This window comes from Astatotilapia calliptera, chromosome 17 (genome assembly GCF_964374335.1).
Source record: "Astatotilapia calliptera chromosome 17, fAstCal68.1, whole genome shotgun sequence".
NCBI classification, from domain to species: domain Eukaryota; kingdom Metazoa; phylum Chordata; class Actinopteri; order Cichliformes; family Cichlidae; genus Astatotilapia; species Astatotilapia calliptera.
Window position 1 is genome coordinate 4,137,284 of NC_137438.1, and position 14,434 is coordinate 4,151,717.

The following is a 14,434-nucleotide window of genomic DNA, read 5'->3' on the forward strand; positions in this document are numbered from 1 at the left end:
GTGTGTTCTTTTGTGTCTGTGTCCAATTTTAAATTTGTCATAAGCAAAACTCAAAACAAGGAAATCCTGACAGACTGCACTCTAACCTCTGGAACAGCTGGATGGAGGGAAAAGAAAAAAAGTTGGTTTATATGTCAAAACAATAACTCTGTCTATTTTTCATCAATTCCTCACATATTATTGACCAAAAAAGATAGATTAGTAAAGGAAAAAACATATTAATGTGAACAGCTGTTGCAGCCCTTGCAGCAGTAGCGTTTGATTGATAGCCTCAGCTATAAATCTCTGTAATCAAAACACCAAAAACAATCAACACACATGAAGACACAATCAATCAACAGCATGTGAGAAAAGAAACTGGGAAAATAAACAAATGCCAACAGTGACACACAAACCAAGAATGAGCAACTCCCAGTCTGAGTGAAAGGAGAAGACACTTCCAGCAGGGCTGAGTGAAAAAAACTCTGTGACTCAGCAGCAGTCACCTGTGATTCAGGGCCCAGTCACGGACCACCAGCTCCAGATGTTTAGTACATTGACACTACACTTACAGTAAATGTCAGGGCTGGTGGGTACTAAGAGCCAAGCTAACCACAGCCGTTATTTAAGCAGTGTTTTTTACTCGGTGTCGGTGTAACTCTTTGATGGCTGCAGATTGCATAAGCTGACTGTTACTGGAACTCTCCCGTGGGTACCAAGCTTCTGTCTGTCTGGGTTCTGTATTTGCCGTGGGTTTTCTTTTTCAGTGGATGAGCACTAGTCTAAAAAATGCAGTCACATTTTTTGTTACACTAATATACTGTTGCTTTTAGTTCCACTCTTTCCTCTGTCGAGACAAATGTTTATCAAATACAATGTGATATTAGATAAAGTTGATTAATCCCCATCACAGATGTTGGCAACTGCAACAACAAAGCACAGCTTGTAGATAAGAGCAGTACAGAGAGGACAGAATAAAGATAAGCATAAATCATTCATCCCGCTATTACCTCTGTTGGTAGCTCATCAAATTAATTAGCTGCTAATTCTGCTGCTTTAATGCACAGTGATTTATGAATGATGTCACTGTAGAATGTAGACGGGTAAGGTTTAACTGAGCTGGTGGAGCCACTGTAAAAACCACGGGGGACTAATGGCACGAGAGAGTTAATGATCAAGGCCATTTTCCTCTGGTCTGCAGGTCCCTCTGCTGGTGCCAGCACAGAACTGGCACGCCAGGCACTGAATGATAACCACTTTGCCCTGGGAGGTGACTAAATATTTGCTGCTAAATGAAAGCTTTGGCTTGTGTTTGACCGCTTCATCAGTTCAGTGACTGTGAATATTAATCAGCATTAAATCTTACTTTCTGCTAAATTACTCTTGGGTATGAGGTATCTCTGCATCGTGAACTTTCTTCCTTGAAGCTTCTCTTTCAAACTATTTGAAGAAGTGCCGTGATGGAATCCCCTGCGTCTGACATCAAAAGAGCTACAGGAAACTGAAGTTTATCGACCTTTTTCGACCCTGTTGATGGCACGAAGAGGTTCATTCATGGCGCACAGATTCTTTTTGCAAATCTCAAGCATATTAATTTCAGCAATGAAAGGAGATGAATGTGAAGAAGCTGTGGAGGTCTGGTGTGCAGAATCTATAGTGTAAAAGAATTTGGGAGACCTTTATATTTGGGTAGATTGAGTCCTTTATTTACCCCAATTTGCAGTGGAAGAAATATAATGGCTGGAAATGGTAAAAGTAGGCAGTTCTTTAGGGCTTTGTGCACCAGGTGGAGTCATAAACTCTGTCAGCTTGCACTGATTTTGAGAATTTACAATATCCCATATTATTTTTAAACAAGTTCCCAATACAATTTACTTCCATGGATTACCAACATCATTAAGTATGCTTAAAAACTGTTGCTTGAAATGAATGCCACATGTCTTTCCATAATGGAGCTAACGTGTCTGGTTTCCTTTCTGCTCTGTGCTCTCATTGTTCACATGGCACTTGAAATGCACAATTAGGGTAATAGCATAAGAGAATCAAAGTTAAGTCATTCCAGCAAATCAGTGCTGCAGTGATTTGCTGGAATGACAATGAGCAGTCTGAGAGGCTTGTTAATAAAAGCACCGAGTAAAGAAAGGTACAGTCAAAATGAATGCAGCAGATATCAGGATGCCCTTACTTCACTGATAGAGCCTCACTGCACTGTAATTAATTCACCAATATCAATAATAACAATCACGAATGAAAAGAAAATTACAAACTATAAGTTATATGTAAAATTAATGGAGATGACTTTCTTTATATTCTGTGTATCGTTTGTATTTTAGATTTAGACGTTTTTGTTTCTACTGTGCGAACATTGACTAGGTGATGAGTAAAGAGGAGAGTAAAACTCAGTCTAAGAAACAAAAAATAATAATAAAACAGCATTGGTAGTATTACAATAAAAAGAGAAAAAGGTTAAAATGTCCATCTTAAATTGCCTGCACCCTGTCTGCTACACAGTCAATTGATAAGTCACACCTTCTGAAAAGACACTGCATCTCACAGATCTGTTGCTTTAAGGCCCGGGCAGGGGGAATCTGGTTTATAGGTTATGGCTGAAGAGAACAGAGGGAAATATGCCTCATTACTAACCAAAGAGCCAAAGCCACTTAGGCTTTGAAGTGGCCAGCCATTTCTGGCTTTCACTCTCAAACAGTGATTCACAGGCGATCCATGAATGACTCATTAAGTTAATTCGTACGACCCTCGGACTGCTTTCAGGCAGCCCGCAGCGACACAAAAGCCAAATGCTGGTGTTTCTGCTATGGTGCCCTCTACTGTTAGTTCTGTGAAAGATACAGATTACTCAGAGTGATGGAATACGAAGTGTTGTAGAGTGAAACCAGTGTGTGTCAGTCAAGGCTGGAAACCACTCATCCTTATCCCAAAACCTATAACTAATCAAAATATATTTTCTTGCTGCTCACTGATGGAACAAAAAAGAAAATGCACTGCATTGAGACAGAAAGGAGAGAGTGATGTATTTCCCTTTGCTTTTAAGAAAATATTTAATTTAAAGTAAAACCAGCCACTTAAAAGAAATGGCTCTCTCATGCTCACGCAGAAGCGTGTTTATCACGGACGACTCACATTGTGCTCTCAGAGTCAATAGTGTACTAAACAATCAGCAGTTTTGCAGTCTGACCCGCTCACTAAGTGGCCGAGCGTAGTGTCGCCATCCTGTCCTCGTCCTCTGAGAGGCTTGTTAATAAAAGCAGGCTCTGGCTCTCGGCATTCTGGCTGCCACCCAATCAAAAACCCATTAATCTAGCAATCTACATTAATTTGTTTCTCAACAAGCAGATGGCAGCCCCGACTGAAACCAAACAGGCATGTGTTGTATACAGCATGTAAATTGGCTAATAAATGGGCTTTGTACGCAAACAATAAAGGCCAGAAACGTCCAGTGGGGCTGATACCTGGTCAAGATTTTAGCAGCTGGTGCAGCATTTCTGCCATGTGCTGGTAAAGGTCTGCAAATCTCAGCAATCCCGTCTCACAAGTGACTTACTGTATGTCTGCGTTTTTTCCCATGTGCATTTGATAAAATGTTTAATTGCAAGTAATTCTTATTTCTTCACAAACAGTTTATGATGGCAAAAGCAACAGTTGTTGTCGGTGAAAGTATTTCCAACTCGTGCCTTACTGGAGCCCATTTGATGCTGTCAACCAACCACAGCCAGTCAAACTCAGCAGCTGACTCATCTTGATTTGATGAAAAATGAGGAAGTGTGACTAATCGGAGCAGGCCAGCGATGACTCACACAGATCATGTCCTCATGATTTGGTTTTTGTTGGAATCGGTTTAGGGAATAATTCAAACCCTCTGGGGGAATGATTTGACGGAGTCGTGGTGGATTGTCATCATGATAAGAAGCTGTTTGTGTCCATATATTTCTAGCAGCGCTTTGTGCTACAACAGGAATAGCTAATGACACGGTAGCCTGTTTGTTTCTTCTGATTTATTTGTGTGTTTTTGACTGGGCGGAGCTTGCAGAGGTCAGAACGAATGATTATAGAGCCCTGTGGCATCCCGGAATAGTTGGGTGACAGCCGGAAGCCCCAGGCCACTTGTTAAGGCCTCTAAACAGGAAAGGCATTCAACACAAGCCCCAAATTAAGGTTGTTATCACTATGGTGAGGTGTATAGCTATCTGGGCCTGTAGAAGGAGCTCATCTGGTGAGCTGAGTGGCTAATTAAGACAGTTCCCCACATGATGTTTACATATCACACAAATACCTGCTGACTGTAAGAGCTGGCTCAAGCTGTACTTGTCTGGAACCTGGATTTGAAATCAACATTTACTTATTCATTTTTTGTGCTGTTGTTTTAGGGTGGATTCTTTTGTAAAGCACAGAATACGGGTGAGCCACGGAGAGCTCATATATTTGTGTAACTGTGTGCGACTGACACTATGCGTGTCTTTCACCGGCACAGTGGTGGCAGCGTCTGGATCACAGGCCACAGAGCCGGCAGGCCAGACGCTGCCTCACTTGCTGCGGTTTCCATGGTAAAGTATTGTACTGTTTGCGTCTGCGTGCGCAACCGTCTTATAAACCTCCATGTGAGCGTGCACTGTGCGCGTGTGACCTCGCCGGCATCTGTTGCAGTCAACATGTACTTTGGAGGAAGAGATGATTCTTTGAGCACACAGCTGCGATTTAGTGTGTTTGTGGGACTTGTAGTAATTTTCTTTTAATCCCAGTAATAAAACCTACTGTAGAGCGAAGGACATTATATAACAGTGGTAAAATAAAATGATTCAAAAAACCGAAAATATATGACTAAAGTTTATGCATATAATAAAATATATGAAGTTCCTTTATTCAGAGAGTATAGGAAGAAAGACACTGCCAGATTCCATAATACACACTTACTCATGCCTGGATCTGAACGTTGCATTGTAAATATTGTGATTTCAGCACCTCACCTTTCTGTTTTATAGCTGTGCAGTTTCAACAATCTGTTAGACCTGAAGATGATGCAAATCTACTCCTCTGGCTCCTTGTTTGGTGTCACAGCTTCTAGCTGAGAGTGTGTTTGGAGGTTGGATAAAAATGACTTTCTCAAATGGCGGTCATGGGGTTCTGTCTTATAAACATAATTTAGCTGCTGAGTTGATCCAGTGATAGTGTGCTTCGTATAAAGAATCTCACCCCCAGCAGTCTGTTCATCTCGTAGCGAAGGTTAAAGTTGAGCAGAAAATGGATTCTTAAGTGCTGATGCTCGTAGTCACAGCCCCAGAGTTATATTATATACTTGGTGTTTTATAGTTAGCGTAACATTTAGTTTTTTTTGTGCCAGGCTGGCTTTGTAAAACAGAATGATAAGAGATATTTGAGCCTTTTTCCTGGCACAGAGTGATGGAAAGCAAGATGTAATAGTTCCCCTCTGTGCTACCTTAAATTTTGCTGCTTTGGCAAATGATTGTCTGTAATTGGTGCTTATAACCACAGACAGTTTATCAAATTGGCCAACAAACTCATCTCTGTCTGAATACGGTCTGCCTGCCGCTGTCTGTCTCTAAATTGTGTTTGTGCTCATCTGTCTCGAGGCTGTTTTGGAGCTGCCGCTTCTTTTCCTTTTTGTCTGGCTAGCATCCCTCTCTCACTCTCCATCTTCCTCTCCTTGCTCTTTGGCCTTCAGTCCTGCTGAACTACAGGAGATCAGCGCTGACTGACGCGCACAAGTACATCCAGCATGGATTGTGTGTCCAAACCTCTCCCAGCCGTGCAATTATGTCATTTTCTGCTCAGGGTTTCCCCTGAAATGACAATGTGGCTTGGCAGATTGTGGCATGAGAAAGTGATGACTGAATGTTTCAGGTTTTAGCAGCATGTGCTTCTTTAGTGTTATCGGCTGATTGCAGTGATGTCATGTGGTCAGCACTAGCCTGAAAGTTACAAATTACTGCTTTGACTCGTTTAGAATAGCTTAGAAAATGTATAAAATGTACTCACACTCACATTCTACTCTGGTGCTAGTACTGCATGTCCATTGTCTGCCATGGAGATGCTCAATAAATTTGAGTGGTATAAATGGATCCAGCTGGGCGAATTTGCAGCAAGACGTTGAAACAGACACACGTTTAATCGGTTTTCCTTGGAAAAGATAAAGCCAAGCAAACAGTGATGCACACTGAATAAATTCACAGGAAATGTTGAGTAATACTTTTATTTAAGAGCCCAAGAGCAGAGAATTAAGGAGAATTGACTTAATTAGCCTCTTCTTCCTTTTCTTTTAGGCTTGCATAAACTGTTGTTCTCGTTTATTCTTTAATTTTTATCTTGTGTGTTTTGTCCCCGGGTAACTCTGATTCACCATTCTTGTAAATTGAACGTGACTGTTCTCTCAGCCCCACATATCTGAACCCAACATATCCAGGCTTGGCTGTGATTGACAGCTGGCATAACAACAAAGGTGCTTCCCACTCATCCCGTTCATGGCCTCCAGATTTTAGGTCCAATCCTGTATTTTTCTGCAGAATTATACATCCTGTAAATAAAGTTCTTATTTTTGATCCCTCATAGCGCCAGGCTGGCCACAAAGAAACTTTGAGTCTATGATTTGTAAACTCCCCCCACTTGGGTTTTTGCAAGATTGGAGTAAAACCTGCTGGATGGCCGCCTGCTCCTATTACCTCTAGATTAGGTGGGCTTGAAGGTCTCTCTCCCTCTCTCTGCTATGCCAGAACAAGATAATGAAGATGTGAGGTAACATTTTGTGAGTCAGACTTATCCCTGGAAACACCAGGAAGGTTTTCATGGTAGAAATGGCTTCCAGCTGCTTTGATAATGCAGCTGCAGATTGTCAGTTGCTCCCATTCCAAAAGTTATTGCCCTGAAATGTCATGGCTCCCTCTGGTTTGGAAGTCGTCTTCAGCCGAACTTCAGAATGTCGAGCGTTATGCAAGTCATTGTTTTTACTGAGCCTACAGAAACAGATTGACGCTTTTGCTTCCTCCAGAATTTGCTATTTAAAGAGCATCGGCTTAGATGCACTTTACATCTTAAAAAGTTCAAGCCACTCAAACTCGACAGTCAGAAATGATGACCTCCACTCTTCCTTAGCTGGCTCTCTGTAGCACACTGCTTTCAAATTTAAAATCAGTCATTTACTGAACTTTCTTCAGCACTACTTTGCGATGCCTCACTCTACTTGAATAAGTTTACTGTTACTTTATTGGATTGTCTGACATTCTCTGCGAAGAAAGACCTGTGCAGGATTTGATGCTTGAGCTCTGCTTTAACATTCATGTGCTGAAGTGCTTACCTTTATAGAGCATTTGCAGCCAGGTATTACAAGCACAGTGCCAACCTACTGACTCTTCTGCTGAAATTATTCTTTCGCACATTCAGGAGAAGAAATTGTCAAATTCTACTTATTTGGATCCTATCAGAGATCACCTGTCAGCTGAACAGTACAACCAGTACAGATTTTCTGTTGAGCTAGAGCTTTTGTGGATATCTTTTTTTTTTTTTTTTAACCAGTGTTGCTTCTGTCTGATCCAAGCAGCCCTTGGTTTGTCATGAACCAGACGTAGATGAAGTAGAGAATGGTGGCGGAACCATTGATTCCATTGGCTCACTGCTCGTTTACTTAATGCGGCTTCATGTTGTGTTTAATTACATTTAGGACCCATGCGGGAGCGGCACTGGTGCCAAGTTGGTTTCTGAGCCAGTGCAGCCACAGAAGAGACGTCTCTCTCCTGGCTTGCATATTTCAAACGGCATTACACAGCTAAATGTCCTCCGAGTGACTGTGTATCTGCTCCAACTCCTTGAATGCAATTAAGCTCTTAATTTATTAGACAGCTTTGGAATGATGCCCTGATTAAAGAGGCCATACATTAACAGTCATTCAGTAGAAGTACATTAATGAATACAGTGAGTACTTTATAGGTGAACTTCCTCTCTTCCCCATTTGTGCCTCATTCCTGCATCTCATCTTTCTCTTTTTACCTGGCTCCCCCCGGAGGCTGAGCAGCGCCACTGCAGACTCTGCCAATAGTACCTGCGTAGCTGTAGTCACTGCATTGTGATCAGGACTGTTGAAGGCAGTTTGTCTGCTCCGGGGGTAAGAGCTGCTTGTTAGTAGTATTTGGGAAGCCTGGTGCGCTAGGGGACAAGAGAGGTCTGCAGAGCAGGTGGAGAAAAAGAGGCGAGAGCTACTTCATGTGGTACCAATAAGGATAAGATCACCAGAGATACTGGACTTCTGCTGATTGATGCTGGCTGCCGAAAGAGAGAAAGAGGAAGGAGGGTGGCCAGGAGGAGGGGGAATAATTGTGTGTGTTTACTTGCATATGAGAAGCTGGGGCATTTGGAAATTGTATTGTATGCATGCGTGTGTTGTCTCACCCAGCATGTGTGTCAGTCTATGATGTCAGTAGTCTCAGTCAGCACCACTGAAGGTGGCGTTACTGCTGATGTTTTGCCTCTGTCGTAGTGCCAGCTGCTGCTTCCCAAAGCAATTGGGACTCAGCGAGGAGGGGTTAACGAGTACAGGAGGCTGACAGACTCAAATGGGAGTGAGCCGGTGCTCACGCAGTGACAGGAGGCAAGCTTCTTGAGAAATGTTTCTTTGATGTGTGCGCTTTGTCAGAAGCTCAGAGAGCAGAGAAGAGATAGTAAGACCAGATGGTTGAGGAGACAGGTGAGGAGAGCTCCCAGGTCAATGTTGGAGTCAGGACTAGAGTTAGATTTCCAAACATCGGCTTGTTTCATTCTTACCTTTTTCTTTCTAACTGAAGTTGGAGTGAGAAACGGAGAGTCTTTATTTCTTTTAGTCTCTCTTCATGTTTGCCATGCTGTGCCTGAGCTCTACTGAAGTTTATTTTTTTCCCCTCTTTGAAGCCGATCAGCTGACTGCAGATATCCCAAAATGCCCAGACACAGATCTGGAACAACATAAGACGGTTTTTCCTACAGCAAAAGGCGTTACAGCAATGTCTCCGTGTGTCATATAGTTTCATAGCTTGGTGGCATTGTGGACAAAAGCAAAGTGGGTTTTCCAGTGTGGTGGTGTATGCTTTCCCAACATATTTTAGTTTGAATGTGAATCTTTAAGCAAACACTGTTCAAAAGTGGGATGGTTAGTAGTACAAAACAAACATTCGAGGTGACTCAGCATTTTTGAGTAAGCTGTCACAAACTTGCTTACATTGTACAACTCACATTTCCTCCACAGGAAAAGTGAATATCTTAGTCCACTTATGCAATAAAGTAAAAGCAAGGTAAAGTTTGTGGTAAGTTTTACTAAAACTGTCACACAAGTCGATCTGTTTGTACAAGTTTTTGCAAAATTCCCCCAACCCATACAAAATGTGTAAACTAACCTGTTTATTTTGTGTTTGGAAGCCATTTCAATCAATTCAGAAATTGTTTGCATGTTCATTCAAGTTATTGTAACAGCGTCGCCTTGGTCCCCGATTTGATATTTCATCTGCCTCGTTTGGTCTGTCGAGCATTCTTGGAATCTCATTCAATGAAACATTACAATTATCAGTCTGCAAGATGAACTGCCACATCATGGCAAACAAAGTTTAAAATTCAGAAAGTAAACATGTTGATAATGCACACCTCTGAAGATGTTGTTTACATTAGAGTCATACCCCTCAAGGAGCTGCAGCAGATGCAGAAGCAGCTGGCTATTTTAGCCTTAATTTCACCCAATTTATTGAATCTGCTGAGTATCACACCTTCCTCAAGGGATTACTCCCTCCAAGTTCATCCACCTGTTTTATATTTGCAAAAACAAAAGTTCTTTGGGCTTCCCTGAGGTGTCAATACACTGAAAGCAGACTAATTCTGATTCATATGAAGCATTTAACCTTAACACTGCTCTACCAAAGAGTGCTGCCTGAGAGAGTCTGACCTCTGTTAGATTAATAGATGAAACTTGCATCTTGACTCTCTGGTTATGCCTTCTTCTTCTGCAATGGTCCAATGGCATCTAACTGGAGAATTATTGCCACCAGCTGTTAAATTTGACAAACTGACCAGTTCAATGAGTAGAAGTGAATAATTTGCCATTTTTTTCTTGATTTTTTTTTTTTTTTGAATTGTCTACCCAAGTGTGTCTTATGGAAACTTGACCACTGCTCACATGAGTGTGTCTGGTTGCATTCCCCCGCAGAGGCCTTAAACATCTCTTTCCTTATCCTTAAAAGGGAACAGGAACAGAAGACGGTGGCTGCTAAATATGATACAAATCAAACCCCCGTTCCTTCATCTTTGGTCTTCAGTTTTGAGCTTGTGTCGACTAGATGACCTTAGCAGTTGAGCAGATTTTGCAAAAGCCTTATTGAAATTTCCTGCAGCCTGCTGTGATTGTAGCTGCCACACACTCTTTATTCCTTTTTTTCCCACACACTTCGCCGCCCCCACCCCGTCTCTCTTTCCTGTTTGTTTACTTGCCCCCCGATGGGACGCGGTTTGCATTTACAGTGTGTTTTTCAGTGCGTCTACGCAAGTCTCCTCATTTGCGAGCGTGCGCCTCTTTTTTGCGACCAGGTCTTAACGGATGTCTGTTTTCCAGCATTCATATTGAAACGGGAGTTTCCCCGATGACGGCTCTCATTTTTTCTGGGTTACACTTTACGACTTCTCATCATGGACAAAGTTGCTGAAGGAAACCACAACAGATACAAATGTATGAGAGGCGGCAACTTTAAAGGAGCAAACTTCCCGCTTCCAAGAAAAAGAAAAGAGCGGGGGAGAAATGCTTTTAATTGGGAGCAGCGTGTGAGGTAAATGAGGGGATGTGAGGATTACTTCAACATGGGAAATGGTTGGCTTTTATGGAAATTTCTTAGGAAATGTCTCAAATTTGAGCTGCTGTGTAGCTTCATGTAGACTTGTTATTCATGATTAAATCTCAAAGTTCAACTCAAGAGAATCTGATCCTTTTTTAAGTTGTAGATTCCTACCCTAATGGATGATCTTACATTTTTGAGGGGATTTTCCCTTCACAAAGTCATTCTTGCTGTTTAGGTCTGTGTTGGATTTTTTTTTTTTTCATCTGGGATTACAAGAACAGCTTTAGCAAGCAGCGCTGTAGCAGTTGGTGTCTTTATATGGGCTGCTGCTGCATCTCCATTCGAGCCTTTTAGGACGAAAGACTTCATCTATGGCTGTCTATTAAAATCTGCATCAAATGCACCCACATCACAGTGGGAAGAGCTGGTACTGCTGCCTGACTCTTAGTCAGAGAAGTCTGGAAGGAAATCTTGAAGATTGAAGGGCAAGGGTAAAGTTTGCAAGCTAGAGGGAAATCCTTGGCCCTGCATAGCCACTGATTCTTCTGTATAGTGCATGGGGCCAAGCACTTGGAGGCCAAATGTGATTCACATCTTTCATCTCTGGAGCCTGGTGAATGTGCAACAGCTGTCAAGACTTATCTGCATCTCAACAGACAAAGCTTCACTTATCAGTCAGCTTATGGGCTTTAATGAAAGATAAAGATTCTGTTAAGAGTTTTAGGCGACAATGCAAAGGATTGTATGACTTGCTGCCCTTCCAGGTTTGAAAGATTCAGTTAGGAAGTGAATTCACCTGTTCCTGCAAACATCTGGATCTGTGTTTTACACATCAAGGAAGACTTTTCAAATCTGTTCTGAGTTGTTTCAAATTTGTTTAGCAGTGTTCTAGTTTTCTGGGTGTTCATTAAATATTCTGTATAGAAACACAGAGTAGTTGTGCAGTCTGTCATTTTAAAATCAAATGCCAGCATCAGATAGAGAACTAGTATTAAGGATGAAGTGTGTGTTTGTGTGTTTGTGTGTTCGTGTCTGGGCCCGAATGTCAAACCTTGATGAAATATTTGTGCCTGAGCAGCAAAGATGTGCAAGGAATCCGAGTGTTTGAACATTATTCCCTGGCAGGCATTTACCACTTTTCTTGTAAAGTGTGAGGAGCAGAGCAGAACGCTGTTATAGGATGGATGGCGGGGAGGGGATCTCAGCACTGGTTTTGTGATTGAAGGCTATCACAGTCAGCAAGGTTCAAGTAGCCTTTAGAGCAAAGCCACAAAACTCAGCATCCCTTCCTTTCTGCCATTCAGTGTACAGTCTTTCTTAACTTTTCGACATCCCGTAACTAATGTTATGATTTGTTGGGATCCTGTGTGGTGTAACTAATGGGTCTAAAACAATACACACAAACTGACAGAGTGTTTGTTCTGTTGTTACAGATCTACACAGACTGGGCCAATCACTACCTGGCCAAGTCTGGCTGTCCGCGTCTCATCAAGGACCTGAGCCAGGATGTCACCGATGGAGTCCTGCTGGCACAGATCATCCAGATCATAGGTGAGCATCTGTGTGTGTTCTCTTTCAGTGTTTTAACTTAATCCACTTTTGTGCAGATCACAGTTAAAAAGGTAAAGTAGATACAGTCATGAAGAGACAGAAACACTGACTTCTCTCATACAAACAGTGTACAGTCTTGCTTTGAGTCTAACTTTCAATATTTAAAAAAAGAATATTAATGAAGTACAGATGGATGAAGCCCATGTATTACCAACAGAGTGTGTGTGTGTCTATAGTTTGCTCTGTTTGGTGGATGAATCGACCACCCACTCACTCACACAAACACACAGACACAGTATTTGAGCTTTGTTGTGGTGAGTTGGAGCGAAGCCGTTTCTCAGTCTGAAATTTGGGCCAAATCACAGCAGCTCTTTCTTGTTTTGGGTGCTGGGCAAACTATAAGAGCACAGATCTATAACTCACCCATGGGTGCAGAGGCATGTGTCTCCCATTGGAGTACAGAGAGTCTTTACTTCTCTCTCCCTTTCTGTTGGTCTCTTTTTTTCGTGCCTCATGTCTCTCTGGCTTGTTGCACCCTGCTTCTCTCCATCCTTGATTCCCTCACTCTGTTTTTTTCTCCTTCTGTTCCTGTTTTCATTTGACGACACCTTACTGTGTAACATGTGTGAGAGATTAGGATTAAATAGATGGAATAAAACTGCAGCTGCTGATATCGGTCATGATTTTTGCAGTCTCAGCAGAAATTGCACAGAGAAGGATTGACTGAAGACTGGCCAGTGATGTTGTTGCAGTGGGAGGCAAACAGTTTCCTGACACAAATAAATAGACCTCCTATAAATTTTGGGATAAGTGGATAAATTGGGTGGATCAGGTCAACTGACTGTTTCTATTTGGTTTTGTACTAACTTCAATTTCAGTTAAAATACAATTGTTATGAAGACTCAGAGTAAACCTCCTCCTCTAAGACCAAAATCCTTCCAGTAGTTTGAATAAAAGGTGATCCCAATCTAACATTACAGGGGTTCCTCCTTTGCCTGTTTTCCACCTTTGCACCAGGTTTCTTATTTTTTAAATTTAGATTTTTTTTCTTTTAATTAAATGTCAAAATACAAAAAAAGACACAAGAAAAAGTCAGACAAAGACATGGAGTGAGTATGTGGATCAGACACATCAAATGATTCTTTTCCTTTGTCTTTGGATAACAAATCATAAAAACAGTCCAGTTGCTTTTTTGGCATCTTACGTTTACAATTAACTCTACAAAAGCTTCTCAAAAGCTGTCCATCATTTGTTCAGTGAGTTTTTAAGATTTGGAAATAATCTCAGAGTCTGGCACAAGTTACAAAACACACCATTGATGCTCTCACAACAAACCTATTCAGCTGCAGTAAGGCACCCCAGAGCCTTGCTGACATTGGTGGTCCATACAATCCCAAACATCTTCTCCAAAAAGGAAATACTTTGCAGCATTCCCAAAATGCATGCACATAAGTGCCTCTTTCAGTCCTTCATTTCCAGCATAAACCATCTTTAATCAAAACCATTTTATGTAAGGGAACGAGGATAGTAATATCAACTATTTTGTATTAAATAAATTCGCCTTTGGCTTCCCTGGCAAATTTCCGGCTTTTGGAAATAATGTTCTCCGATGACTCATCATGGAACGTGAAGGTTTTTTTCCCCCCAGGTTATCCTAAGACTGCTGATGTTCCTGTTTGTCCAGGGACACCTTTCATACCATGAGGATGCTTTGTGGTATATTGTTGGAAGTTGTAAATGACACAGCATTGGGATAGTTCCTCGATGCAGCTGGATATTTCTTCTTATATAATCCCTTATTTGTTGGCGTTTCCAAAAATTACCAGATCCCACCAAATTCTGTTTTTCCTTGAGTGTAATAAATAAAATAAAATCACCTTCTTTGAAGAAACCATCAGTTTTGACACAATTTCTTAACCACTGAGCCCCACAAATAGTCTGTTTATACCAATTCTTATTTTGGTATTAAACCACATAGAGGAGAGATTCTACATTTTTATACAATACATTATATTTGTTCACATTGTCATAAAATTAGGTTTACTCCTGCTTCATAGCTTGAGTTTATACTTATAAAGGAGTAAAGGGAGAGG

General features: G+C 41.5%; 1 protein-coding gene across 4 annotated transcripts in view; it reads left to right on the top strand.

The window, feature by feature from the left end:
- Positions 1-14,434, top strand: part of nav3 (neuron navigator 3) — a 181,930-nt gene that overhangs the window by 38,949 nt on the left and 128,547 nt on the right. For all 4 annotated transcript variants that reach the window (XM_026148159.2, XM_026148160.2, XM_026148163.2 and 1 more), the window contains exon 2: positions 12,224-12,341. In XM_026148159.2, the coding sequence (XP_026003944.1) occupies positions 12,224-12,341 (118 nt within the window). The remainder of the gene's footprint in view (positions 1-12,223; positions 12,342-14,434) is intronic.